At 51.2% G+C, this 27,729-nt stretch overlaps 2 protein-coding genes across 4 annotated transcripts; both read right to left on the reverse strand.

Moving 5' to 3' along the window:
- Positions 1-1,384: 1,384 nt before the first annotated feature.
- On the reverse strand, positions 1,385-7,485 carry PSMC3 (proteasome 26S subunit, ATPase 3). Its single transcript, XM_058688940.1, has 12 exons — positions 7,205-7,485; positions 6,865-6,948; positions 6,163-6,288; positions 5,532-5,636; positions 5,356-5,418; positions 4,953-5,090; positions 4,244-4,387; positions 3,974-4,122; positions 3,063-3,159; positions 2,699-2,844; positions 1,751-1,832; positions 1,385-1,571 (listed from the first exon to the last, which is right to left on the reverse strand). Exons 1-12 carry the CDS (start codon positions 7,277-7,279, stop codon positions 1,461-1,463), a joined length of 1,320 nt encoding a protein of 439 aa, XP_058544923.1. The 5' UTR covers positions 7,280-7,485; the 3' UTR covers positions 1,385-1,460.
- Positions 7,486-8,865: 1,380 nt separating this feature from the next.
- On the reverse strand, positions 8,866-19,482 carry RAPSN (receptor associated protein of the synapse). 3 transcript variants are annotated; one of them, XM_058688942.1, is made up of 8 exons: positions 19,083-19,482; positions 18,237-18,560; positions 12,439-12,597; positions 11,829-11,927; positions 11,630-11,752; positions 11,070-11,123; positions 9,632-9,831; positions 8,866-9,176 (listed from the first exon to the last, which is right to left on the reverse strand). In XM_058688942.1, exons 1-8 carry the CDS (start codon positions 19,272-19,274, stop codon positions 9,104-9,106), a joined length of 1,224 nt encoding a protein of 407 aa, XP_058544925.1. In that variant the 5' UTR covers positions 19,275-19,482; the 3' UTR covers positions 8,866-9,103. The 3 variants fall into 3 exon arrangements, with proteins under 3 accessions (XP_058544925.1, XP_058544924.1, XP_058544926.1); XM_058688941.1 differs by having other exon boundaries at positions 18,237-18,575; positions 19,083-19,481; XM_058688943.1 differs by lacking the exon at positions 11,070-11,123 and having other exon boundaries at positions 18,237-18,575.
- Between the last annotated feature and the right edge of the window lie 8,247 nt (positions 19,483-27,729).

The following is a 27,729-nucleotide window of genomic DNA, read 5'->3' on the forward strand; positions in this document are numbered from 1 at the left end:
ACCGCGAGATCGTGACCTGGCTGAAGTCGGACGCTTAACCGACTGCGCCACCCAGGCGCCCCAGCTGGGCCTCATTTATAGATGAAGAAGCAGGTGGGGTGGGAGGGGGTTCCTGTGGGTTCACTACAGTGCCACAGGGTGAATGCCGTGACTGGCTAGAAGGGACAGAGAGTGCAGAAGCCAAGTGGCCAAATCCAGGACAGGGGACAGAAACCAGAAGCTCTCAGAGGCTGTACTGGGAGCACCTCAGGCCGGAGGCAGAAGTCAAGGGGATTGCCACCAGGAGCATCAGCACTCTAGAAGGCAGTGTGGAAGCCTTGGGATGCCAGGGTGAGGAAGCTAGCAGGAAGCCAAGCCCTTCAGATAGGCCAGCTCAGTCAGTAGCCCACTGTGGTAGGCCTCCCCCAACCCCCACCAGGGGAGAGTACAGGGAAAAGGTGCATGTAGGGGCTTTTGCTAGAGGGCAAGAGCTGACAAGAGTTCCGAGGGGCTCTTATTCGGAAAGGCATTCTGGGGCCCAGCAAAACTGCTAAGAGCAGAGAGGAAAGAAGGGCTTTGCTGTCCTGGGTTCCAATCCCAGCTATGCTACCACCTAAGAGCAACCCTGGCCCAGGTGTGTAAACACATCTATGAAAGGAGACTATCCCATTGGTGGATGCTAAGATAACTGCATCAAACCATGCACAAGACCTGCTCGGCACGGGACCCAGAACAAGCCCTCAGCGAACCACACCAAGCCAGCTACGATGTGGTGGAGCTGGAAGGTGAGTGAACAGGAGAGGACCAACGAGATCCTAAAGGAAACAGGACAGGGGCCTGATGGGGAGTGGGGCTGACGGCAGAACTGAGGACTGGGGGAGAACACACCAGAACCAGAGGTTAGGCCTAGAAGGACTCTCACTGCTCTTGCTCAAGGTTCATTTTTCAGCAAGAGAAAAATGGGCCAAAAGAGCTAATGGGAACATGTGGAGGAACAGGAGGCTCAGGGGCCAGGAAGCAGGGGAGGACTTTCAAGGAGAAACACCTAGAGCCTGGCTTTACCTGGGAGTAGGGATGAGAGCACCAAAATGTAAAAAATCTAAAAGGGGAAAGGCTGGCTTCTGTCAGGACCTTTGTCCTGGAGCTGCAAGGCACCAACCTCTAGAGCTGACAGGGGCCAGGGAATGGGAACAGGATCTGGAGGGACACAGTGGGGGGTGGGGGGGCCAGAAGACCCCACGCAGCAGGTGTAGCACGAGGCTATCCTTCCCGGAGGGCCTTGCCTCACAACTGGTGTGAGGCCCACGGCGGTCTCGGGTTTCCAGGCAGCAGCACGTGGGGAAGGAGCCTCGAGCACACGCTCCACCGTTCCACCCAGAGCCCGGGAAGGGAAAACAGACAGGTGCCCGGGACCTGAAGCCTTCCTTTATTATGAACTGTAACGAGCGTGAGACCAGGGAGCAGGTGCGGCAGGCATCCCCCTAGGCGTAGTACTGCAGGTTGGCTTTCTTCTTGGCCTGCACTTCCAGGATGCCCTCCATGTAGTCCTCATGGGTGAGCTCTGTGGCGCCCCTGCGCAGCGCGATCATGCCCTGCACCCAGGACACACAGGCTCTAAGGGTGCCTTCCCACACCCCTGGCCCGGCTCTGAGAGGCCTCAGCCCTCTGAGCCTCTTCCCCGCAGCGGTCTCCACCAGTCAAATGCCCCATCCTGTTCAGGGAAGGGGGCAAGAAGGCTCAAAGTAACCCACTCCCGCACCCCAGCACTCACCGCCTCCACACACACAGCCTTGCACTGGGCCCCATTGAAGTCATCCGTACAGCGGGCCAGCTCCTCATAGTTCACGTCAGGACTGGGTGTGGGGGTGGAGGAGAGATTCCACAGGACTGAATTACTTATGGCGAGGGGTGGGAGATGTCCTCCCACACTCCCCATCAGGCAGCAAGGCCCACTCGCCTGGTGACGTCGACAAGTCCCTTCCCCAATATGCCTTGTTCTCCTCTCAGTACAAGATACAGGAGGAAAGAGGGTAGGTCAAAGCAGAGACCAGGTTATTTCTGGGGGTCTAGCTTTCTAGAAATCTGAGATTTCTCAGTCCCTGAGATTCCAGGGACTGATTCAGCCTGCGGCAGGGGAGCAAGAGGTTGTAGAGACAAAGGATGGTCATCTCCCTCTCTTTCCAGTAGCATCAGCCCTGCATCAGCACAGCCATTTTTTAGTCTCAGGTGCCAGGAAGTGAATGGCAGGAAGTGAATGGCAGTGCCATTACCCCCAAGTACGAGAGAGGAAAACTCAGGCTTAGACAGATTGTAGCACCTACTAGAGGTCACACAGATCTAAATCCAAGTCCATCTGGCCCCTGGCTGAATTCCCTTGAGCTACTCTGTGCTGTGCTCAAGCTATTCTGAGCTGTGCTCGTCTGCTGGGACAGGAGAGTCAAGGAAACGGGAGGGCCTCAAGCCTGTGCACCTTCAGATCATGGGGGAGGAGGAGGCAGGGTGACTGTAAGGAGCAGAGCACCCAGAATCAGGGCCTGGACCCCAGCAAGATTCTATCTCAGGCTTCCGGGGAGAAATGGAAGCCAGCACGTGGAATAGTTGTGTGTGAACAGGGAGGGGAGAAGGGGCGGGTAGAGACCTGGGCACACTGTACGAAGGCCACAGAGACCGCTCTGTTGTTCCCCTCAGGTCTCAGCACCTTGCTCATGCCCTTGCTCACCTGACGTTCATCTTGCGAGAGTGGATCTGCATGATTCTGGCCCGGGCCTCCTCGTTGGGCATCGGGAATTCAATCTTTCGGTCCAGACGGCCTGAGCGGAGAAGTGCGGGGTCCAAGATGTCCACCCTGTTGGTGGCTGCAATTACCTAAGCAAGAGGAGAAGCATCAACTTGAACTGAGGAAGATGGGGCTCCCAGACAGACAACACTCAAGGCCATGACAGGCAGAGAGATAGCCCAGGGTCCAGATCACACATCAAGTGTGTTAAATCTCAATTCTAACTCTAGCTGCACTAGCTATGTGACTGCGAAGGTCCCCTGCCCTCTAAACCCTGTTTTCTTCCATCCATGATGACAATACCCACCTTTACTTGAGTGTTGGGCTGGAACCCGTCCAGTTGGTTCAGAAGCTCCAACATTGTCCTCTGTACCTCCCGGTCTCCAGCCTTCTCACTGTCAAAGCTGGGGCACACAAGAGGCCCGAGACACTGGTGAGGCCACAACTCGAGGAGAGCCTTCCCTTCCTCCACCCACTGGAAGCCTAACCCAACCATCCAGGACAGAGAAAGGTCTCACTCAACTGGGGGCCCCCAGCCCAGGACTGGTATAAGGAAGGTGTCAGACACTGGAGAGGCTCCTAGGATCAGCCAGGCTGAGAATAAACAGTGAGCGAAACTAGCCACTGCCTGGGCTATCCACCAATGAATGTGCCACTGCAAACTGGGCTTATAGCTCAGAAATACGGGATCCAGACTTGGAGCATAAGGGAAAACCCAGGCAGGCATCCTTGAGGAAGTATCCCTCAGGCTGAAAACACACCAGGGGAAAAGTACATTCCACAGAGGGAACAGTAAGTGCAAAATCTCTCTCAGCACAGAGCTGGAGCAGGCCTATAAACCCGAAGGATGCTGTGAAGAGGTGGGGGCGGAGGCAGGTCCAGGATGAGGTGGAGAGGAGCAGGGACAGCCACACAGGGGACTGGTTAAGTCCAGCATTTATCCCAAGGAGCAATGCAGGGCCCATGGAGGATTTTAAGTAGGATGTTTGTGTGAGGGATGGGGTACATGGGAGTGAAGCAAGCAGGTATGAAAGGACCATGCTGGCAGCCGTGAGGAGAATAGATAGTCAGGAGAAAAGCAGCAGGGAAGCCAGTTAGAAGAGAATTCAGGAAGCAAAACCACGAGAGGAGAGCTGCCACTGCTCCAGGGGAAGAATGGGACAGCAGGGGAAACAGGATTTAGAACAATCTCCTTGGAGGCACTCAGCATCCCCCTACCGCTTAGTGCCGATGGCATCCAGCTCATCAATGAAGATAATGGATGGAGCTTTCTCCTTAGCCAGGGCAAAGGCATCGCGGACCAGCTTGGCACCATCCCCAATGAACATCTGCACCAGCTGTGGGCCAGCCAGCTTCAGGAAGGTAGCCTGATGAGGCGGCACGGTGATCCATATCAGGCCAAAGACACCAAGAGAGGTCCCTCTTGAGTCCCTTTGGTAACGCTTTGGCTTCTGCCCCTTTCTTCCTCATCCCTCCCAAAGCACTCACCTTGGTCTGTGCAGCACAGGCCCGGGCCAGCAGGGTCTTCCCCGTACCTGGAGGTCCATACATCAACACCCCTTTTGGAGGCTGGATCCCCAAGTTCTCAAACTTCTCCTTGTGGTTCATTGGCAGGACAATGGCCTCCACCAGCTGCCAGGAAGAAGTCCTGGGTGAGGAGAGTGAAGCCCTGAGGGCTCCGAGCCTAACACTTAATGACTTCAACCCCAATCTGCAACCCTCCTACTCCTCCTATTCAGAGACATTGCTCTCTTCTTCCCTGCATCAAAAGGATGCAGAATCAGGGTGCCTGGGTGGCTCAGCTCAGTGGCCAACTCTTGAGATCAGGTCATGATCTCATGGTTTGTGAGTTCAAGTTTTTATATATATATAAATTAACTTAAAAAAATAGATGCAGAATGCTCACTCCCACCAGGGCTGGCTATGGTCGCTCCAGAAATAGCAGGATATGGTAGAAAGGCACTGGGACAAGAACCAGGAGCCTGAGTTCCAGTCCTGGCTCTGGCCCTAACCTTCCTGTGGCCCTCAACAAGTCATTTAATCTCTCTGGACCTCAGCCTCCTAAACTGTCATAGGGCACCCTCTTACCACCGTAGGATGGAAGATAGGAGGCACACTGGCACTAAGTGCTCTGATCAATGAATCAGAAAAACAAAAGGCTGGCGAGGCTACTAGTGGCAGCCGGTGCCTCCCTCACCTCCTGAATCTGCTTGTCCAGGCCCCCAATGTCACTGTATTGTTCTGTGGGCCTCTCATCCACCTCCATGGCTTTCACCCGTGAGTCATACTCTGTAGGCAGGGTCTCCAGGATCAGATACGAGTCTTTGTTCACACCCTAGGGACAGAGCACAAAGCCTTCAGATTTGTCCCAGCTCAAGGCCTAACTAACTGGCTGGGTGATAGGTGTCTGTAGAGTGAAAAGAAAAAACAGGACTAGGAAAGACAAGAACCGAAGAGCAGGCAGATAAAGCTCGGACTCTCTGGGCTGTTCTGCTGAGATTTAGGGCCAACACTGAACTGGGCCTGGGGCAGAGGCTCAGCTAGCCAGTGGGAGAAACCTCACTGGAAAAGCCCTGCCTGGGCTCAGGGACACCACTCACCACCAAGTCTCCAGGCTTTAGCTTTTCAGCATCCACCAACCCAATCACAGGCAGGAAGTATGTCTGTATGAAAAATTCCAGGTGCAGTCTGTTACTGCCCTCAAGAACACTCCCTAGTCCTGTCCCACATCCACTCCTCACCCTCCTCAGTTCTCCTAGCATTGAGCTGGCCTCACCTGTCGGGTAGAGGTTTTGATCACTGCACATTTACCCTTCCTCTGGGAATCCAGGTCAATATTGGCACCATCCTCCTCCTGGTCATTGGGATCAACATCTAGAAGCTAGGAAGGGAAAAAACTCAGGTCAAGAGGTCCTGCTCAGCCCTTGAACTCCCCAAAGCCCCGTGCTTCTGGGGCCAAGACAATCCACCCCACTCCTGAGACTAGCCGCAAGCCCAGCAAAGGTGTGGCTGATAAGCCAGGGGACTGGTAAGATCTGTTTAGGTTCTGCTTCTCTGCACACAGCTCTCTACCCCCTAGTAAAGAGGATACATGTGAGGCTTCTGAAGCCTTTTCAGGTTATATATATATATCATATATTATATCATATATATATCATATATCATACATATATCATATATATATCACATACACACACACACACACACACACGTGTGTGTGTGTGTGTGTGTGTGTGTGTGTAGAGCCCCGGAAGTGCACACTAGGGAGGGGGCCTCACGAGGTACAGCTCTAACATGCAAGTTAGGCCTCAAAACTTTCACCCACTTTTTCTCCAACGGCACCATCACAGGCTGCCTGCCTCCAAGCCCCGCTAACCCTTTCTCTTCCCCTCCACATACACACACACCTCGATGACGTTGGAGACAAGGTACGGCAGGGTCTTGTTCACTTTGATTTTCTCACTGTTCTCTTTGATCTTGTCCTTCATGGCCTGGAGTTCGTGGGTCACTCTCAATACTTCACTCTTCATGATCTGGGATGAGGGCAAGTGGAAGCAAAATGTTCAGCTGTGGCTCAGCTTATCCCTAGAACCCTGTAACTGGTGAAGCCCAGGCTGCCCAAGGGGACCTCCCGCACCCATTCAGTCAGCTCTAAGGCTCTCTGAAAGGTGAACCTGACTGTGTCCACATCCAGCAGAGGTCAAAACAGGCCAGTGTGGAAACTTCCTGAGGCAGTTGTAGCAGAGGAAAAAGAGCAGGGCCCTGAATCAAGCAAATACAGGTTTTAGCTTTTGCTGCTAATTAAGGGCTGGGTATTTCACCACAACAGAAACCTGTTTCCTCATCTGTAAACTGGGGACTTCCTAAGAGAAAGATTCTCAAGAGGAATAAAGACCTCGTTGGAAAGAGCATTCTGATGATTCCTCCTGTCAGACCTGCCCTCCCACCACCCTGACCCTCTTCGACTCCCTTCTAAGGCTTAGTTCTTCTTTCTTGATCCGCGGGCCCGAAGTCCTCCCGGCAAGGCCGATAACAAAGTGAAAGAAGCTGCTGGGATCTCTAGGGTCTGCCCTGCGGGGGCCTCGCTGCCCCTGGGGCTGTGAGCCCACCTTGATCTCACTGTCCAGCAGCCGTGTGCGCTGGATAATCTCTTCTGTGGACATCTTGAGCACCTCCTCCCCGATTCCATCTTGCTGTTAAAAAAAAAAAAAATTTTTTTTTTTTTTAAACTCAGGGCAAGGATTCCGCGTCCTCCGAGCCCACTCACAGCTTCAGCTTCCCAGCCCAGAAAACCAGAATGAAGGAGTCGAGACCCTGGCCCACATCCCAAGCGGCCCTGACCCCAGGACCAGGCTAGATCTTGACTCCCCCAGCCACTTCCTACCCTCCCGCCAAGGGCGTCTTCCCGCCGGCCCCAGCTCCGGGAGCCCCAACCCTCCCAGCGCGCACCTCAGCTTCATCCCACACGGTAGCCATCTTCTCCTGCCGAGTCACTGGACTCTCCAGTTCCGGCAGCAGATTCATGTTCTGAAAGGAGAAGACCGAAGATCGGACTGGACAGGAACTGCGGCGAGAGATTAATACTTTCTTTCTGAAGGCCTGCTTCTGACTAGTGGCGGGCCTCTCTCCCCAAGTCCTGACTCTTAACCGAATTAGCTCCGTCCTCCACGGCCAGAGCGAATCTGCTACTCCGATTCAAAAGACAAAACCCGGGCCGCAGGACGCGCCCCTCACTCCCCCTACTGCTCCAGGAACGTTACCGCCCTCGTCCTGTTTAAACCAGGAGCGAGAGGTGGGTGCGCTATTGGTCGGCGCGGGCAATGGGCGGGGCCTGGATATAAAACCGGAAGGGGAGGGAGCAATGAAAGGAGCCTGCAGGGTGTCTGGGAAATGTAGTGTTAATCTGGCCGGTAATTGAAAGGGCACGTTCGAAGGGGTGACTTGACCTCAGAATCTGGCGCAGCTAGGAATTAGGGGATTCGCGCGATGGCTCTGCCTCGCAAACCATAGACAACATAGGCTAGCCGTGTGCAACGAGCCAAAAAAAGGGCATAACCAGGGTCACCTGAGAGAATCATTAATCAGTTTTTTTTAAATTTTTTTTTTTCAATGTTTTTTATTTATTTTTGGGACAGAGAGAGACAGAGCATGAACGGGGGAGGGGCAGAGAGAGAGGGAGACACAGAATCGGAAACAGGCTCCAGGCTCCGAGCCATCAGCCCGGAGCCCGACGCGGGGCTCGAACTCACGGACCGCGAGATCGTGACCTGGCTGAAGTCGGACGCTTAACCGACTGCGCCACCCAGGCGCCCCTCATTAATCAGTTTTAAAGAGAAATCGCTGCTGCTTTTCTGAGCAGGTGCCACAGAACTGCCCACGTGGAAAGAGCTCAATTGACAACAGTCTCCACAATTAAAAACATTATGACTCAACGTCTGTAATCGTTTCTTGTCATTTCAAGGAGTAGGGCAGACCTCTGGATCTTATGAGACCCATTTGTTGTAGCTGGGTCCCTTGCTGTGGAGGATCTCTGCTTATTACCATGAGGTGAGACCCAGGGCACCGCTAAAATGTACTTCATGTAAGCGTATATTTTAAGTCAAACCATCACAAGTAACCCTATACAGTGAGAATCTGTGTAATGGTTTTCTTGGAAGCAGTTGAAGGCAGAAATTTCTTTAAATAACAGCATTTGCAGCTGCTTGCTCAGGCTGGCAAGCCACCTCTGCAAATAACAGCATTTCTTCCATCCTCTCAACAGCTCTGCCCCGTGGACAGATTGGCTTATTGTTCTCAACTTTATTTTGTTAAGTAAGCTCTATGTGGGCCCTGAACTCACAACCGGGAGATCAAGAGTTGCTGGCTCCATCGACTGAGCCAGCCAGGCACCCCTATCATTCTCCACTTTAGATAAATGTGTGGACGATCACAGAGGCTACGTGACTTGCTCAAGGTTGTTTGGTGAGTCAGTGTCAGCACAGGGGCTGCTGACCCCAAATCCACACTTGTCAGAGTTGCCTGACAGGAGTCAAGAAGACCAGTTGGAGAAGAAGAAGCTGTCCTGTCTGTGCTGGCCACAGCACACCCACAAAGAGTCAGAATCGCTGGGGTCAAGTACAAACAGTTTATTTTTCTATAAAGAGCAAAGTACAAAGAGTCAGGGAGGGCAGCTGAGCCTGGACGAGCAACAGTGGGCAGGCCCTGGGGCCTGACTGAGGTTGGAGGAGGCCCCGGCGGCTGCCCCAGGAGTAAAGAGGGTCCAAGGCATGGCCAGTCAGGGGACCCCCGCACGGTGGTGGAGAAGGAGCATGGGGAAGTGAGGCAGAAGCCCGAGACTGCTGGTGGGACTCACACAAAGCCAGGCTTCACGGATGAGCGGCGGCAGTTAGGGCAGCTGCGTGTCCCATTGTTCTGCAGGCACCTGGGGATGCGAAGGGCTCTGTCCACTCACTGAACCCATGCTTCCATCCTGGGCCTGGGCTCTCTCTCCTCCCCTCCCCTCTGTAGGATCTGGGAAGGTGTCTAGGCAGAGGGTAGGGCCCCCTGGATCCTGCTTGCTCCTGGCACTCTGTCCTGAGCCTTCCAGAAGGCCAGGAGTCAGGAGATCGGCATGGAGGCCGGTACCTGTGTAGCCCTGGGTGTCTGAATCTCATGGCCTTTGAGAGGCCTCTCTGAATTCTCTTTGGGGAGGATAATGGCCACCTCAAAGGGCTGCTGGGAGGATTCACTGAGTTAATACAGGGGAAGCACTTAGAACAGGCTTGGAATGCAGAAAGCACTATGTTCAGTGTCACTATCGTGGTTAGGCCAGCTGGGGCCCTAGCGTACCCCAAAGGGACCCTGGGTGCCCCCTGCCCACCGGCCAGGAGCCCTCACCTGAGATGGAAGATGTGGGAGCAGGGCAGGGCCTGCAGCCGGCTGTTCCTCTCGCCTATGGACTCGCCGCACAGGCCGCAGTAGAGCTCAGTCTCCTCCACGCACTCATGGAAGCGCACTACGTGCGCACGCAGCTCCCTCTGCAGCCCCTTGCTGCGATAGATGCTCTCGCTCAGGCAGTGCAGCTTGAGTTGGCTCAGCTGGGGCCGGCAGGGACGGGAGGGTGGGTGTAGGGGACAAGACCAAGTCACTACTGGAGAGCCTCCCTCCTTGTCCAGCCCCAGAGGCTGTCCCCGAGGGACCACCAGGCAGTCAGGACCCACAGGGTCCGGTCCTGGCTGCGTTCTGGCCTTCCTGATGGGCCTAGGAAAAAACGTCTTGCCCTCCCTGGGCCTTTGTTTCCCCTCATGCAGAATGAGCAGGTGGATGAAATAGGTGGTCCTCACCCCTAGAACTAGCTGGGAATCCAATGTTTTTGAAGCATTTTATTGACAAAATCTGCTGCAAGGACTCTGTAATAATTGATTTGCTGTCCTGTTTTTGTTAATTAAATATATACACCACCTCATCAGCATTTCTGGCCAACCTGAGATATGTGGGTAAAACTGGGTATAATCTAGCCAAAACCAAAGATATTTGGCATTTTAGTTGGGATGTACACCGGATCCCAGAGGATTTCACATCTTCTAGAAGACTTGAAGAAACACTGAGTCTATTTTCAACATTTAAAGGTTTGGATACAATTATTAAATTTGAGAGGCCACATGCACTATGGAAGGAACATGGGCTTTGGAGTTAAGACAAACCAGGTCCCAGGGCACCTGGGGGCTCAGTCAGTTGAGCGTCCGACTTCTGCTCAGGTCATGATCTCACGATTCGTGAGTTCAAGCTTCACACTGTGCTGATAGCACAGAGCCCACTTCAGATCATCTGTCCCCTTCTCTCTCTGCCCCTCCCCCGCTCGTGCCCTCTCAAAATACAGAAAACATTAAAACAAACAAACAAACAAACAAAAAAAACTGACCAGGTCCCAAGTGTGGGACCTGGAGCACCTCTCTGAGCCTCACTTTCCTCAGCTGTAAAATGGGGCTTGCAGTACCCACCTTGCAGGGAGACAGTGATGACTGGGATCAATACCCAGAAGAACCTGTGTGTGCCCAGTTCTCAGTGGATGGGGGGCCCACTGTTAGGGGTTTTAATGCCCATCAAGCTCTGAGGACTTCTGATCTCCTCTGAGCTATGGAATTCTTGCCCTGCCCTCTAAAGTGCTCTCTGTGTGGAAAAGAAACAGCCAGGGTCTGGGAACAGGTCGGGGCAACTCCTGGAGATCCAGAAGGGCTCAGGGCATGTGTGGGCTCTCAGGACAGCCCTCCCCACACACCCAAGATCCCACCTTGGGCTCTTGACTCCAGACCCAGAAGACAGAATCAGGTCTGACCTTGTTCCCCACTTCCTCGGCCAGGTCCTGGGCTTTCTCGATGGCATCCAGAGCCTGGAAGACACGGGGCCAGGGCCGCAGGCAGAGCTGTCTGACAGAGGCCGTGGCTCACAGGAAAGGGAGGGCTAGGGAGGGGTGGGCCTGGGGAGGGAGCTGGGCAGCTGCCCTGTGTGTGCATGTAGCAGAAGGAGGCTGGAGCACAGTCACAGAGCTCTATGGGCAAGTCACCTGCTGCCTCAGTTTACTCAGATACAGAATAGGAAGAACATTTCTGTCTCTTTGGGTGTCGTGAAATCATGAAAGCAGTTAAAGCATCCTGAATTCAAACCCAGTTCTGGCCCTTTGCTAGCTGTGGGTCTGGGCACCTCATGGGCCTTCTCTGAGTCGGGAAAATGACTTGGAATGTACCCCCCTCATGGGATTCGGGTGAGGCTGACGTCAGACAAAGTGTCCGAAAGAGTCCTGCCCAGAACCAGCCCCACAGATTTCTGGGTGACCCACCGGCTCCAAATAGGAGCAGTGGGGAAAGCCGGGAACGGTAGGAAGGAGATTGACCTCACCTTGTCCAGTGCCTTCCTGGCTATCCAGCATTTGGCCACACCCAGCAGCACCTGCACCTGCCCCAGGCGGTTTCCAATCTCAGTCATGATGCTCATGGCGGAGTCGTACCTGGGGAAGGCTGTCTGCACAGCCAGGTGGAGGGTGGAGTCGGACTGGGCCAGGCCTACAACCCCTCCCTCCGCTCTCCAGTGACCTCACCTCCAGGTCCCCACGGCTCCGGTGGATGTCAGCAAAGCAGAGCAGGCAGAGTGCCTGTAGTGGCCGGTCCCCATGCTGCAGTGCAATCTTCATAGACTCCTGTGAGGGAGGCTGGTCACTCAGGCCTGCTCATCTGCCCACCACTGGGGTGTCATCGCTCAGTGGGCCCCGCTGACAAGGGTGGCCAGGGATCGCCAACATCCTCAGAGCCCAGTACACCTAGCACCGTGCTGAGGCCCCGCGCTGAACCACGGAAGCCTCGCGACACCCAGGGGAGTGGACACTGAGGTTTAGAGAGCAGAAGTGATTTGATCAAGGCCACCCGGCTAGCAAGTGGCAATGCTAGGATTTGAACCCAGGTCAGTGGACCTCCAGAGACTGGCTCTCTTCCTACTTAAAGTGTCCCACAGAGGGTGTGTATGGGGTGGGCAGAGGGAAGGGCCTGGAAGGGAGTGAGGTTTGGGGATGGTGGAATAAACGCATCCTTCAGGGGCTCTTACAGAAGCAAGGCCAAGGGCAGATCTTGGGGCCCTCAGTGGGCTGATGTGGAAGGAGGACACCCTGGCCCACACCACCACCCTCCACCTGCCACCCTTCCCTCCTGCCCCACCTCACAACACTCCATGGCGCTACCCAGGTGGCCCAGCAGGCGATATGCCACGGCCATGTGGTACTGGCTCATGGCCCGGTACTTGAGGCTCCAGCCTTTGCCGTAGTCGTTAACGAGCTCTGCGGCCTTGCAGGGGAAGAACAGGGCTTTCTCGTAGTCCTGCGGGGGACACAGAGAGGAGGTGGGACAAGATGGGACACACCGAATGGCAGGAGCTGCCTCTAAGTCAAGGGCTCCAGGGTCTGGCTTCTCCAGGAATCAGGGGTACCCACAGGCCCCACTGGCGTTCAGTCATTCCTTTGAGAATCCAGGGATAGAGTGATCCCGGCAGGGGGAACAGCCGGTGCAAATGTGTGGGCTCCGTGAACTTTCATCTGGTTTGCTGACGGATCCCAAGAGCCTAGCACAGTTCTTGGCACTTAGTAGACACATCATGACTATTGTTGAGTGAAGGAATGAATGAGAAGGTACTCATTCTCCTCACTGGGTCCCAGTGGGGCCCCTTAGCTTCAGAGACACGTGGCAGGGAGAGTACCAGACACCCCACCCCTAGCATCTGCCCCCTGGTACCCAGAGCAGGTGCTCACCGAAAGCTCAGTGACCGATTGCCAGCGCAGTCTGCTCCGAAGAACAGACCACTGAGGCAAAGAAATCACTCCCTTGTCCTTTCTTGCTCCTCCAACCTCCAAATCAGGAGGTGATGCCAATGTCCTCAGGGAAAACAGAAGAAAGTCAAAAAGGACTCTCCCCTCTCCACCTTCTCCACCTAATCCGCGAGATCGACCACTCTCTGCCTCCCTCCTGCCACCGTGGAGGAGGGTTCCTGGCTCCCACAGATGTTAGTCCCTCCATGGAGCTCTGGAACAAATCCCCCGTCTCTTTCAACTCGATCATGCCCATCGGTGTACAAACGCATTCTGGTGTTTCTTACCTCATTAGAGAAAATAAATCAAAATCAAACAACCTTCTTTTGACCTCATGTCCCCCTTCAGCTACAGCCCCATTGCTCTGTTCTTTCTCATAGAAAATCTGTGTGATCTCTCGCTTAATATCTAACAAGCATCTCCCAGTTAATATGACTGAAAGAGAATTCTCGATAACCCCAATAAAAACCAGTTCCTCACAAAATTTGTTACATACTTTTTAGTTTTATTTAGTTAAGTAATCTTTATGCAACATGGGTCTGGAACTCAGGACCCCAAGGTCAAGAGTCACATGCTCCACCAACTGAGCCAGCCAAGTGCCCCTTGTTAGATACTTTTTAATGTGAAGCCATGTAAATGTTTTACAGCTTCAAATTTTTTTTATTTTTTTTTAAATCCTAAATAAAAGGGGGCAACTGGGTGGTTCAGTCAGTTGGCGTTGGACTCCTGATTTCGACTCAGGTCATGATCCTAGGATCGTGGGTTTGAGCCCCACATCGGGTTCTGTGCTTAACGTGGAGCCTGCTTAAGATTTCCTCTCTCTCTCCCTCTACCCCTCTCCCTCACTCACATTCTCTCTCTTAAAAAAAAAAGAAAGAAAAGGAAAAAGAAAATTTAAATAAATGACCCTAATTACGTATCATCATACTAATATTCTAATTAATTATAATGTTTAATTATACTATTATTATAATGATACTGCAATATAATATTAAATATAATTCTATAATATATTATTACATTATAATGTATTATATTAACATAACCACACAGAAAAAATTATTTCAGATGACCTTGGTATATATGTAGTTGGACCGTTCATCCACAGTAGAATATATGATAAAGACAAAAGAATAGCAAAGGAATCTTTTATTTATTTTTTAATTCTTTTAATGTTTTTATTTATTTTTGAGACAGAGAGAGACAGAGCATGAACGGGGGAGGGTCAGAGAGAGAGGAGACACAGAATCTAAAACAGGCCTCAGGCTCCCAGCTGTCAGCAGAGTCCGACATGGGGCTCAAACTCATGGACCGCGAAAACATGACCTGAACTGAAGTCGGACGCTTAACCGACTGAGCCACCCAGGCGCCCCAAACAGCAAAGAAATCTTAAACATCTTTCAGTTGTCTTTTTCTTTTAAGTAATATTGGTATTGTCTTTTGAAAGTACTTTGTGTATTTTGTATGTTAAAATACGTAATTATGTTGCTAAAAGTCAACACTTTCAGCCTAAGAGAAAAGAAAATCAAGATTAAAATAAATTACGGAAAATCCTGAAACATTAGATTTGAATTGCAAATATTAGCATAAACTTCAGTTGTCTTGGCAACTAAAAAGATTTAGAAGCCATGACAACCCAGTTGCAATGAGCACCTTGAGAACCCACGTTTGGTCTTTAATACAATTTCCCACTAAAAACAGCCCAGAGAAATGGCTAATTCCAGGTCTGGGGCAGCAAATATACAAAATGAGCCTGAGACAGCTTATTCTTCCAGAAAACAAGAACACTTTCAGTGTTTAAATGAAGTCTTGCCAAAAGGACACAGGAGCCATAGTGAAGGAATTCTGGTAACTAAAGTTAAGATAATTTGACCCTTGTAGGGGCACCTGGGTGGCTCAGTCGGTTAAGCGTCCGACTTCAGCTCAGGTCATGATCTCACAGTCCGTGAGTTCGAGCCCCGCGTCGGGCTCTGTGCTGACAGCTCGGAGCCTGGAGCCTGCTTCGGATTCTGTGTCCCCCTCCCCTCAGCTTCTCCCCTCAGCTCCTCCCCTGCTCACACTCTGTCTCTCTCTGTCTCAAAAAAAAAAAAAAAAAAAAAAAAAAAAAAGTTAAAAAAAAAAGATAATTTGACCATTGCAAAGAACAATACTGAAATTAACTGAAGACTATTGAATATTTTTTAAAATCCAGGATTTTATAATGATACTCCAAAAGAAGAAAGCAAAACAAATAAGTGATCTGATCCTTGAAGGCAGCTATGACAACAATTCCTTATTATGAAAGTGGTAATGAAAGGAAAGAGGAATGTACTTATTCCACCTTTCCTGTAGGAACTGTGTTTTGGAGGAGCCAATTAGCCCCACGCGAAGGGGGAGAGTTCGTCCTTCCCAAGAAATCCGGGCAGCAATTATAGAAGGAATGGTAAGAGCTTGGAAATCGCCATTTCATTGCAGTTGAAATAAGAGAAGTGATTCAGACAACAAACATCACTAGATGCTAAAACCGTTATGGGAAATGTTACTGCAGAACTGAATATTCACAGGGAGCCACAGTGTCAACACCCCAAGCTCACCTGCTGGTCACGAAAAGAGAAATGCGACCCCTCAAACAGAAGGATCAGGCTGTCGCCCCCTCTATCGGATTTGATACAACACGAGGTGAGCAGCAGGGCTTACACAGTCTTCTTACCAAAAACGTGTGACCTGACTCTTCCCAAGTCATTAAGTTCCAGTTCCCAGGGGGCAAAGGAGAGAAAAAAACCAAGTCAAAGGACTCCTTGCGGAAGCAATGGGACAGTGAGATGAAACGTGTTACAGGGCAATGGGTGCCTTCTTCGATAAAAATTATAAAGGGGCACCTGGGTGGCTCAGTCGGTTAAACATCTGACTTCAGCTCAGGTCATGATCTCCCGGATTGTGGGTTCGTGCCCTGCATCGTGCTCTGTGCTGACAGCTTGGAACCTGCTTCTCTCTCTCTCTCTCTCTCTCTGCCCCTCCCTCCCCACTCTGTCTCAAAAATAAATAAAACTTTTTTAAACATTTTAAATCATAGACAATAAAGGGGAGACATTTTCTGTTGGAAAAGACTTAAGGGACGTAATTCCTGCTGCACATGTGCCTTTTACTTGTGTTCCAATTTATAGAAGCTGAGGGTAAAGGCGTGTTTTCAGCATAAGCAGAGAAATTTATAATTGTGATTATGTAAGAAAGTGTCCTTATATAAGAAAATGTCTTTTTTTTTTTCTTTCAGGGATACATACTGAACTACTTTGGGGTAAAATACCACGATATCTCTAATTTCATATCATAACACTTCAGTTAAAATATGTAAGTCAACTATGGCAAAATATTAATAATTGTTAAATCTAAGTGGGTATATGCAGATTCATGATAGTATTCTATTTTCCTATATGGTTACTTTTCTTTGTAATAAAAAAGGTTTTAAGACACCTCGTCCCTCTCCCATCCTATCAAATCTCACTGAATGGATTCTTCAAAAAAATTTTTTTAAGTTTATTTATTTTGAGAGAGAGAGAGCGTGAGTATAAGCCAGGGAGGGGCAGAGAGAAGGAGAGACAGAATCCCAAGCAGGCCCCTAGCCATCAGTGTAGAGCCCCATGTGGGGCTCTAACCACTAACCCACAAGATCATGACCTGATCTGAGATCAAGAGTCTGATGCTTAACCCACTGCGCCACCCAGGTGGCCCTGAATGGATTCTTCATACACCTAGTTGCTGAAAACAAAATCCTCGGTGTTGTCCTGGCTGACTCTCATCTCCTCACACCCCACCTCCAGTTCATCAGCATTTACACACCCAGTTACCCCCAGATTTATTAAGCATCTACTGTATGCCAGGCATCAACGCCCCCCTCCCCCCGCCCCTGTGGGCCAAGAGCAGCCTGGATGCCTTGGGGTCCCAGGAGAACCAACACTGGACCAGAAAGAAGCCTGTGGTCACTGCCCCCATCAGTTCATTCGCAATCTGCCTTCTCCCCTCCCCACTCCTTACCTCTTGGACCTCACCACCTCCTACCTCCTTCTCACACACCTGCTGCCATCATGCTGGCCTCCATCAGCCCTGGAACATGCCAGCTATTTCCCTTTCCTGCCCTGCCCAGAGCAGGGTTTTGCTTTAGCTGTTGTCTCCTTTTTCATGCTTTTGCCAGATTTCTGCATGGCTCACCCTCTCGTCTGCTTCCAATCACCAGGCTGATGCCACCTCTATGAAGCCTTCCAATCACCCTATTTGAAGCTGCAACACTCCATCCTTGGCGCTTCCCACCCCCTTTTCCTTCTTTCCTTTCTCCTGAGCACTTTCTTCTACCCCTTCTTCTTCTTCTCCTCCTCCTCCTCCCCCTCCTCCTCTCCTCCTCCTCCTCCTCCTCCTCCTCCTCCTCCTCCTCCTCCTCCTCCTCCTCCTTCTTCTTCTTCTTCTTCTTCTTCTTCTTCTTCTTCTTCTTCTTCTTCTTCTTCATGTTTACATATTCATTTTGAGAGAGAGAAATAGAGAGAGAGAGAGAATCCCTAGCAGCCTCTGCACTGTCGGCACGGAGTCTACGTGGGGCTCCAGCCCACAAACTGAGAGATAAGACCTGAGCCAAAATCAAGGTTCGGATGCTTAACTGACTGAGCCACCCAGGCGCCCCTCTCCTAAGCACTTTCTAGCATGCTGTATGATTGACTTACTGATGGTGTTTATTTGTCATTTTCTAGAATGCAACCTTTACAAGGCCAGAGGCTTTGTTGTTGTTTTCCCTGCTTACATCCCAAGCCAACAGAGCCCGGCAATACATATTTGATGAATGAATTCTTACAACCATGCTGGAGGGTGGGCCCTATTCTCCCTCATTTTATAGCTGCACCTACCAAGGTTCAGAGAGGAAAGGTGCTGTGTCCAAGATCACACAGCAAAACACACGGCAGTGCGGCTTCCTGGCCTGTCCTCACACAGGAGCCTCCCATTTCCCAGGAAGGCAGACAGACCAAGGTTTGAATTCTGTCTCTGCCCTTCCTGGTGAGTCTTTACCATCCCTCTCAGACTCTCCTACGTGGGAGGACTCAGAGAGGTCCTGAATGGGGAGCGGGGCTTGTGCGAGGGTGTCAGGGGACCGGAGCCCTCTGCCGCCCTCCCTCCCCCTGGGCCCAGGCCCACCTTGACCTGGGCATAGAAGCTGCCCAGGCTGCAGCAGACACGGCACTCGAGCATGGCATCATCGTTGTTGTGGGCATAGCGCAGAGCCTTCTCGAAGCTCTCCAGGGCCTTCTGGAAGAGGCTGAGGCCCAGAAAGGCATTGCCCATGCTCAGGCTGACCTGGCCTCCGAGCTGGGCGCCTGCCCTGGTGCCAGGCAGGCCAAGGCAGGTCTTGCAATAGGAGACGGTCTTGTGAAACTCACACAGCTTCTCGTTGCTGCGCGCCAGGTTCAGGTAGCTCTCCAGAAGGAGGTCAGCATCCTCCAGCTCCCGAGCGGTGTCGATCTGCACCACAGCGAACTGCCAGGAGGGTGGGGGCAGGTGTCTTCCACTTGGACTCTGAGCCTCCGACCCAAACCTCCTCCCTGCCTCGCAGCCGAGGCCTAGGACCCAGCCCCCCGCTCGGACCCAGCCCGGCCTCAGACGAGTTCTCTGCTCCCCAGCCATAGGCGAGAAGTGTCAGCCCTGAAACCAAACTCAGATCCATAGCTTTCACCTTTCGGCCCGAGGCTACATGGGCCTCCCACTCCTGGCCCCAAACCTGGATCTCCACGTCCCCTGGGGTTCTGACTCAGAATCCAAAAGGGAAGTCTGGAGCCTTCTCAGACCTGGCCAGGAGATCCCCGAACTCTGAAGCTAAGAAGTTCGGTCTCCGTTTCAGACACCCAAATTCAAGGCCACAGGGCCCTAGATGGGACTCAGAGCCCCCCACGGGGCCGTGCTGCTAGCCCACGGGACGCGGGGGAGTCTGAGGAGGCGGGAGGGTCGGGAGCCGGGGGGGGGGGGGGGGGAGCCAGCCAGGCCCACCTTCAGCATCTCCTTGTAGCGGCCCATCTCCGAGTGCGCCGTGACCAGGCAGCCCAGCACGCGGAAGCGCCCCACGAGGTCCGCGCTCTTCTCCAGCACCTTCATCCACACGTGCAGCGCCTTCTCTGTCTGGTTGGACTGGTACAACTGGAGCCCCTTCTCGATCTGCTGCTTCGTCTGGTCCTGCCCCATCCTTCCAGAGCCCTGCCCGGCACACGGAGAGATCCTGGTGGCTGCGGGCTTCTAGGCACTCATGGCGGGGACCACGGTGCCAGCTGCCCACGGAGCCACGGGCAGGAAAGCAGCACCAGGCAGGAGGCGAGCAGGGCCTGGATGGAGAGCAGGCGCCACCCTGGGAACAAAGCTGGTGCGGCCCCTGATCGCAGCTGTCCCTGCCAGTTGGGGCCACGTGGCCGCTGAGGAATGTCAGCCACAATGTCATGCGGGCCTCTGCTGCACCCACCCCAAGCTGGGAGCTGGCTGCCCAGGGATGCAGGCACCCTGCTCCCTGGGCAGCCCCGTGGGTGTCTCTTCGGCACCTCTGAAACTGGCCCCAACTCGCCTGGCAGGACAGGCCCTCCCCGGAGGCTGGCCAAGGAGCTGCCTCCAGAGGTGGGCTGAGGAAGCAGGGATGAGTGAGGCGGTTGACCAGCCCCGAGCCCTGCCCCTCCCCATCGCAACCTTCCCCCTAGACCCACCGTCCCCCAGGATTTGTTTCTGTGATTCGCCGGGCACTGCACCGAGGCCTCTTACACACGCACATGCCCACACCGTCCCCAACACCCAGTGCTTAATCACAGTATGACCCGAGCCTTGTGATTCACCCCTGCGCCTCAGCTTCCTCGTGTCAAATGAGGATAATAATAGGCTAATAAACCCTAACTCACAGGGTTGTTAGGAGGCAGCATAGGGTAGTGGGGAATAGCGTGGACTCTGGAGTCAGGCTGATTCTGCCATTTATTAGCTGTGTGGGCCGTGTGACTTTGGGCAAGAGTACTGTTACCTACCTCGGTGGATTGTTAGAACTCAGTGTTGAAGAAGCTGTAGAAAAGCAAGAGGTCATCCCAAGCTGTGTCCACCTGCTCCATGGCGCACTACCCACCAGGGACAGGAGTTGACCCTTGAACATTTTTTTTTTTTTTATTAAAAAAAATTTTTTTTAACATTTATTTATTTTTGGGACAGAGAGAGACAGAGCATGAACGGGGGAGGGTCAGAGAGAGAGGGAGACACAGAATCTGAAACAGGCTCCAGGCTCTGAGCAGTCAGCACAGAGCCCGACGCAGGGCTCGAACTCACATACCGTGAGATCGTGACCTGAGCCGAAGTCGGACGCTTAACCGACTGAGCCACCCAGGCGCCCCGACCTTTGAACATTTAAAAAGTGTCCCAATTCCAATCCCCTTCCCAGTTTGGAAAGGTTCCTAATAATGTGCTTTAGTGCCAGACACTGTGGAGAAGGGCAACATCTTTTCTAAAATTTATTTTATTTTTTATTTTGAGAGAGAGAGAGCATGCAAGGGGGGAGAGGGGCAGAGGGAGAAAGAGAGAGAGAGAGAGAGAGAGAGAGAGAGAGAGAGAGAGAGAGAGAGAGAGAATCTTAAGCAGACTCCATGCTCAGCACAGAGCCTGATGTGGGGTTCGATCCCACGACCCTGGGATCATGACCTGAGAGGAAACCAAGAGTCAGACACTCAACCGAGCCACCCAAGCCACCTGCCCTTTTTTTTTAGATTAAAAAAATTTTTAATATAAGTTTAATGTTCTTTCTTAATTTTTTAAAATTTATTTTTGAGAGACAGAACGCGAGTTGGGGAGGGGCAGAGAGAGAGGGAGACACAGAATCCGAAACAGGCTCCAGGCTCTGAGCTGTCAGCACAGAGCCCGATGCGGGGCTCAAACCCATGAACCGCGAGATCATGACCTGAGCTGAAGTTGGACGCTTAACTGACTGAGCCACCCAGGCGCCCCTAAAAATTTTTGAATATAAGTTTACTTAAAGAAGTAGGTTCTCAGAGAGAGAGAGAGAGAGAGAGAGAGAGTACAAGCAGTAGAGGGAGAGAGAGAATCCCAAGCAGGCTCTGTGCCCAGTGTGGGGCCTGACACAGGGCTTGACCTGAGGACCCTGAGATCATGACCCAAGCTGAAACCAAGAGCCACCCTGGCACCTTATGTAGAGCTGTCTTATATAGACATCTATTTGGAGAGCAGAACGTCTTAAATAGAGAGCAGATGCTTGAAATATTGGGGGTCCTAGTATTGAGACACTCTAGGTGACAGGGCCCTGCCAATCCCACCAGCTTGTCTCCCCTGATTTTTCTCGTTCTTCTCTGCACACCAGGCTCTTTCTTGTCCCAGGGCAAAAATCTTTCTTTCAGGATGAACAGAGTTTTTAGTATATTCACAAATTTGTGCATTGATCACCATTAATTCCAGAATATTTTTACCACATCAAAAAGAAGCCCCATACTGATGAGAAGTCACTCTATCCCCCCCATTATGGCTGAATTGGTGCCCTCCCTGATCCATATGTTGAAGACTTACCCCTAGATGGGATGCACTTAGAGACACCATCTTTTTTTTTTCAAATTTTTTTTTAATGTTTATTAAGTTTGGAGTGAGAGAGTGTGAGTGGGGGAGGAGCAGAGACAGAGGGAGACACAGAATCTGAAGCAGGCTCCGGGCTCTGAGCTGTCAGCACAGAGCTCAATGTGGGGCTCGAACTCACAAACCGTGAGATCATGACCTGAGCTGAAGTCGGACACTTACCAACTGAGCCACCCAGGCGCCCCATAGACACCATCTTTAAAGAGGTAAAATGAAGTCATTAGGGAGGGCCCTAACCTAATATGACTAGTGTCATAAGAGAGAGATCAGGACACAGACACACACTGTAAGACCAAGTGAGGACATAGACAAAAGACAGCCATCTTACAAGTCAAGGAGAGAGGCCTCAGGAGGAACCCACCCTTTCAACACTTGATCTCTGACTTCTGGCTTCTAGAACTTTCAGAAAATAAATTCCTACTGTTTAAGCCACTCAGTCTATGGTACTTTGTTATGGCAGCCCGAGCAAATTAATACACCCCACAACCACTATCTACTGTCTTTTTAAAAAATTATTTTTATTATTTTTTAATTTTTAAAGTCTATTTAGTTTTGAGAGAGAGAGAGAGAGAGAGAGAGAGAGAACACAAGCAGGGGAGGGGCAGGGAGAGGGAGAGAGAGAATCCCAAGCAGGCTCCACACTGTGAGAGTAGAGCCCGATGCAGGGCTTGAACCCATGAACTGTGAGATCATGGCCTCAGCCAAAACCAAGAGTCAGATGCTTAACTGACAGAGCCACCCAGGCACCCCCACTATCTACTTTCTATGGAATTGTCTATTCTGGACATTTCATGTAAATGCAATCATAAAACAAGCCGCCTTTTGTGACTGGCTTCTTTCACAGAGCATCATGTTTTCAAGGTTCATCCATACTGTACTTTATTCCTTTTTACAGCTGAATAGTATCCATTGGATAGACATACCATTTTATTTAACCATTCATTAGTTGATGGATATTTGGGGGTTGTTGCACTTTTGGGCTGTAAAGAATAACCATGCTATGAACATTCATGGACAAATCTTCTCATTTTCTATTTAAAATTTTTTAAACTTTATTTATTTATTCTGAGAGACACAGTAAGTGGGAGGAGGAGTAGAGAGAAAATCCCAAGCAGGATCCACACTGTCAGCACAGAGCCCAATGCAGGGCTTGAACTCATGAATCATGAGACCATGACCTGACCTGAAATCAAAAGTCAGACAGTTGGGCACCTGGGTGGCTCAGTCGGTGAAGTGTCTGACTTCAGCCTAGGTCGTGGTCTCACCGTTCCCGAGTTTGAGCCCCATGTCGGGCTCTGTGCTGACAGCTCAGAGCCTGTTTCAGATTCTGTGTCTCCCTCTCTCTCTGCCTCTCCCCAACTCGCTCTCTGTCTCTATCTCTCAAAAATAAATAAACATTAAAAAAAAAAAAAAAGGGTTGGACGCTCAACTGACTGAGCCACCAACATACTCCCATGTTTTCCTTTTTTGTGGTGTTCAACTTCTGAGGAATTGCCAACCCGTTTGCCCCAGGGCCTTTGTACCTCTTGATTCCTTTCTTCCTCCTTACCGCAATATTCTGCCTAGTTACATTCTAGTTAGGGTGAATCAGCTTATTATGCTCTTGTGGAGAATCACATTCCATTCTGACACAAGACTTACCTCTATAATTTTATATTCATCAATAAGGTTATTTGCTTAACATCTGTTTCCCTACTCACATGTGTGGGCATGTCTCTGTCTCATCCACCGCTATCTCCAGGGCCAGGCCAGGCATGGCCACTCAATGAACATGCTGAATGAATGAATGGGAAAAGGGGGAGGAACAAAAGTCTAATTGTGAAATTCAAAGCAACCGCTGCAGGCTTCACAGCCAATCTGCCATGTCCTGCCTCATCCTGGGGAAACCGAGGTGTGGGCAGAGCTGGCTTCCTCTTTACTGTGAGGCACGTGGGTCCAGAGAGGGGCAATCTGGAGCAGGAGGGCTCACAGCCAGTTCAGGAGTCCATGCCCTAGGGTCACAGCGCAGCAGAGGGTGGAGAGGATGTAGGGAAAAGACCCATGGGGCCAGGCAAGGTCAGGGGCACTCCCCAGGGGGAAGTGCTCTTGAATCCCCACCACGGAACCTGGGAAAGGGGGAGAGAGGAAGTTTCGGTGGCCGGCCAGGGAGCCATTCGCACAGGAGTGTTGGCTGGGATCTTCCTCTCATCTGGGAAGGTGGGTCCTTGGTGAAAGTTAACCTCCAGAGGGGAAGGAAACTGGGCCCACAGGGAAAGTGAAAGACCTAGCAGATTCACTCCCGCTCAAAAGTCTAGACCTGAATTCATCTTGGTCTTTGGCAGGAAGGACATGGGCAGCCTACATCTGCCCCAAAGGAGTCTGGGTAACTTTTGGGTCCCTGGGAACTCACATGATCTCAGAACTTGAAAACTGGGCAGGAGAAAGTTTCCCTCTGTCCCCCAGTCAGCCCTTTACGGACTACTGCACAGTTATGTCAAGGTCATGCTCCTTTAGGGCAAAGGCTGTGGTTTGTCTTTGTACCCCTAGCACCTGCACAGCCCCTGGCAAAGTGAGACCAACGGAAGAACGACAACTAAAATTTCCTGAGCTAAACATTTCCTTCAGTTTACAGATGAGGAAACTGAGGCACCGAGAGGTAATTTGACCTGCCCAAGACCACACGGCTAGAGACAGAGCAGGGACTGGATCTGAGCAGTGTGACCCCAGCGGTCCCTCTTTTTTTAAAAAATTTTTTTTTAACGTTTTATTTATTTTTGAGACAGAGAGAGACAGAGCATGAACGGGGGAGGGGCAGAGAGAGAGAGAGACACAGAATCGGAAGCAGGCTCCAGGCTCTGAGCCATCAGCCCACAGCCCGACGCGGGGCTCGAACTCACGGACCGCGAGATCATGACCTGAGCCAAAGTCAGACGCTTAATCGACTGAGCCACCCAGGCGCCCCCCAGCGGTCCCTCTCTTAACCATGATACTGTCTCAGGAAGGAGGAGGGAGAGGGAGAAAAGTAAAGGGGAATTGGACACCCGTCTTCAGAAATCACAACAGAACAGAGGCTCTGGTCAGGGTGGCCAGAAGAAATGTATACAAAGGCGGCTCAGGAGAGGGTCAAGAGTCAAGCCTTGCTCACCAATGAACGGCAGTGAAGGCAGACAAATGGCCCCTGGAAGTCAAAAGGACAGATTGAAATGGTCCTTTCGGGGCCACTTAACCTCCCAGGGTGGTGTGGCACGGGGGCACGGAGGCTTCTACCAAGTGCCTTCTGTGTCAGGTACAAGCTACGTGCCTCACATGCTAGACCCCTGCTTTATAATCAAAAGTAGATGGGGTGCCTGGGTGGCTCGGTCGGTTGAGCGTCGGACTTTGGCTCAGGTCATGATCTCACGCTCCGTGAGTTCGAGCCCCACGTCGGGCTCTGTGCTGACAGCTCAGAGCCTGGAGCCTGCTTCCGATTCTGTGTCTCCCTCTCTCTCTGCCCCTCCCCTGTTCATGCTCTGTCTCTCTCTGCCTCAAAAATAAATAAACGTTAAAAAAAAAAATTATAATCAAAAGTAGAATCAGGGGTGCCTGGGTGGCTCAGTCAGTTAAGCTTCTGACTTCGGCTCAGGTCAGGATCTCACAGCTCTTGAGTTCAAGCCCCAGTCGGGCTCTGTATTGACAGCTCAGAGCCTGGAGACTGCTTCAGATTGTGTCTCCCTCTCTCTCTCTGTCCCTCCCACTCTCACACTCTGTCTCTGTCTCTCAAAAATAAATAAACATTAAAAAAAAATAGAATATTAAGTTTGGGGCTGAAGCAGGGGTCTCAATGTGGCATGCAAAGGCTGGAGACCTCTGAGTCGGTTGGCTACATTTGTTACCTCGGAGATTTTATATAAAACTCGGCATTTTCTGCTTCTCCTGGAGACAGGAGCTCAGACACCCTAGGTCCTGGTATTCTGCAGGTCAACCAGTCAGGTAGGCAGACCAGGAATGTCTCTTTCACCCACAGCCCCCACCTCGCTCCCACTGTTTTTGCCTTGACACTGAGGCCGGGTGTCTTCTGTCATCTTAGGTCGGCCTCCGTTCACTCACTTGCATTGCCTGCCTGGCCCCTGCTGCAGAAGCATGACAAATGTAACCAGAGGGGACAGTCTCAGGCCCCCTCTGCCGGGATTTGTGGGATCCTTGGGCAGTTTGTTCCTCTCGACACATTCATTTTCCTGGTTGTAAATTGGGGTATCATCTCTCTGGTAGTTTCTATGAAAACGAGTCATTGAACTAACACCCCTATAACGGGCCCACTGAACCTTCCTGGAATTGGCTTTTACTGTTTGTAAGAGTGGAAAAACTAGAAATAATCTATGTCCAGTAGGAAAGTGGTGAAGAAACCGTGAAATGCTCTGTAGCCTCTAAAACTGAAAGCTGTAGATGGTGGATGGAAGGGTGCCCGTGACATAGTAAACGAAAAAGTGCACGCTGCAGAACATTCTGTACATTATGACACGATCTCATTTTTATTGACGAAAATTATATATGTACATATTTTTTGTATATAGAGAGAAAATTTCTGGAAGCACACTTACCCCATCTGTTTAACAGTTATCAATGGGCTGTGGGATGGGGAAACGCTCACTTCTAACTTTTATATACTTAGGGTTTTTAGCAAGTTGAGCAAGTGTTTGCCAGGGGCGGCCCTGTGCCAATCTTTCATCTTCCCAGCTCTGCTGGGTGGGTGTCTTCACTTCCATTTGGCACATGAGGAATGTGAGGCTGAGACAATCAAGTCACTTACTTGCCCAAGGTCCCAGGACTAGTGGTCCGACCAGATTAAAAGATTCCTGAACAAATCTTTTCCCACCATACTCTAAAGCTTCTTCTATATAACTATTTAATTAAAAAAAAAAAAAAAAAACTAGAACCCTAAAATGATTTAAAAAAATTTTTTAACATTTATTTCCGAGAGACAGAGAGAGACAAAGCATGAGGCGAGGAGGGGCAGAGCGAGAGGGAGACACAGAATCCAAAGCAGTCTCCAGGCTCCGAGCTGTCAGCACAGAGCCCGATGAGGGGCTCGAACTCACGAACCTCGAGATTTGACCTGAGCCAAAGTCAGTCATTTAACTGACTGAGCCACCCAGGCGCCCCTGAAATGATTTTTTAAAAAGGTCATTGTGGGGGCACCTGGGTGGCTCAGTCAGTTGAGTGTCCAACTTTGGCTCAAGTCATGATCTTGCGGTTTGAGAGTTGGAGCCCCCCAGTGGGCTCACTGCTGTCAACGCAGAGCCTGCTTTGGATCCTCTGTCACCTTTCTCTGCCCGTCCCCCGCTCGTGCTCTCCCCAAAATAAATAAACATTTTTTAAAAATTAAAAAAAACTGAAAAGGTCATTGCGTCAGGCTCTGGGCACATTCAAGGATGACTGGGTTGGGGACAGTCTCAAGGCTAGAGGACCGCAGGTAGGTTCCCCTCTCTCGGAGTTCCCAGACTGCCGCGGGGGCTCTCCAGCAGCACAGGGCCAAGCAGGTGCTGGCACCAACTTCCTTGTGGGACAGGGCCTCTGGGGGCTGCCTTGGGAGTTGTATTAGCAGGGTCCCTGTAAAATGGCTCTAAGGGACTTGGCTGTCATTTGTTTCAAGGCCACTGAGGCCCTACGTTGAACCCAGGTACTGGCTGGGAGCGATGTATAAACAAGGTATGAAAGGAAAGGATCCCCTTTCTTCTGGAGTGGGTGGAAATTTCGAAATCAATCTCTAATGTAATTGGGGGCAGGGGGAGGACATCAAGAAGCTCTTGACCAAAATCAACTATCACCTTTTGGTATCTGTTCATCTATTCATTACATGTTTCCTGCATTACCTCTTACCTGCTAGCCCTTGGGGCTCCAAGGAGCCACTGAGCCATCCAGGTGCCCCTTGAGGTGGAACTTAAACAACGGTCCACCATAGACCCTCCCAAAGGAATATGCTCTACAGGGAGTTCGAAGTCAGGTTGACCTGGGTTAAAAACCTAACTTTCCTACTTAGAGCTATGTGACAATTGTAGCTTCTCTGTGCCTCAGTCTCCACCTT

This window comes from Neofelis nebulosa, chromosome 10 (genome assembly GCF_028018385.1).
Source record: "Neofelis nebulosa isolate mNeoNeb1 chromosome 10, mNeoNeb1.pri, whole genome shotgun sequence".
NCBI classification, from domain to species: domain Eukaryota; kingdom Metazoa; phylum Chordata; class Mammalia; order Carnivora; family Felidae; genus Neofelis; species Neofelis nebulosa.

Bases quoted from the DNA above. Each gene is read 5' to 3' on its own strand.
- RAPSN (XM_058688941.1), bottom strand. From the start codon at position 19,274: ATGGGGCAGGACCAGACGAAGCAGCAGATCGAGAAGGGGCTCCAGTTG. The intron at 18,576-19,082 runs GTGGGCCTGGCT...CCCTCCTGGCAG, and splicing joins GCTACAAGGAGATGCTGAAG to TTCGCTGTGGTGCAGATCGA. The intron at 9,177-9,631 runs GTGAGGGCTCCT...TCGCATCCCCAG, and splicing joins TCCCACATCTTCCATCTCAG to GTGCCTGCAGAACAATGGGA.
- PSMC3 (XM_058688940.1), bottom strand. From the start codon at position 7,279: ATGAATCTGCTGCCGGAACTGGAGAGTCCAGTGACTCGGCAGGAGAAG. The intron at 3,160-3,973 runs GTAGGGGGATGC...TGTGTGCCCCAG, and splicing joins GATGCCATCGGCACTAAGCG to CTTTGACAGTGAGAAGGCTG. The intron at 2,845-3,062 runs GTGGGTATTGTC...CCTCTTGCTTAG, and splicing joins AGCCCAACACTCAAGTAAAG to GTAATTGCAGCCACCAACAG.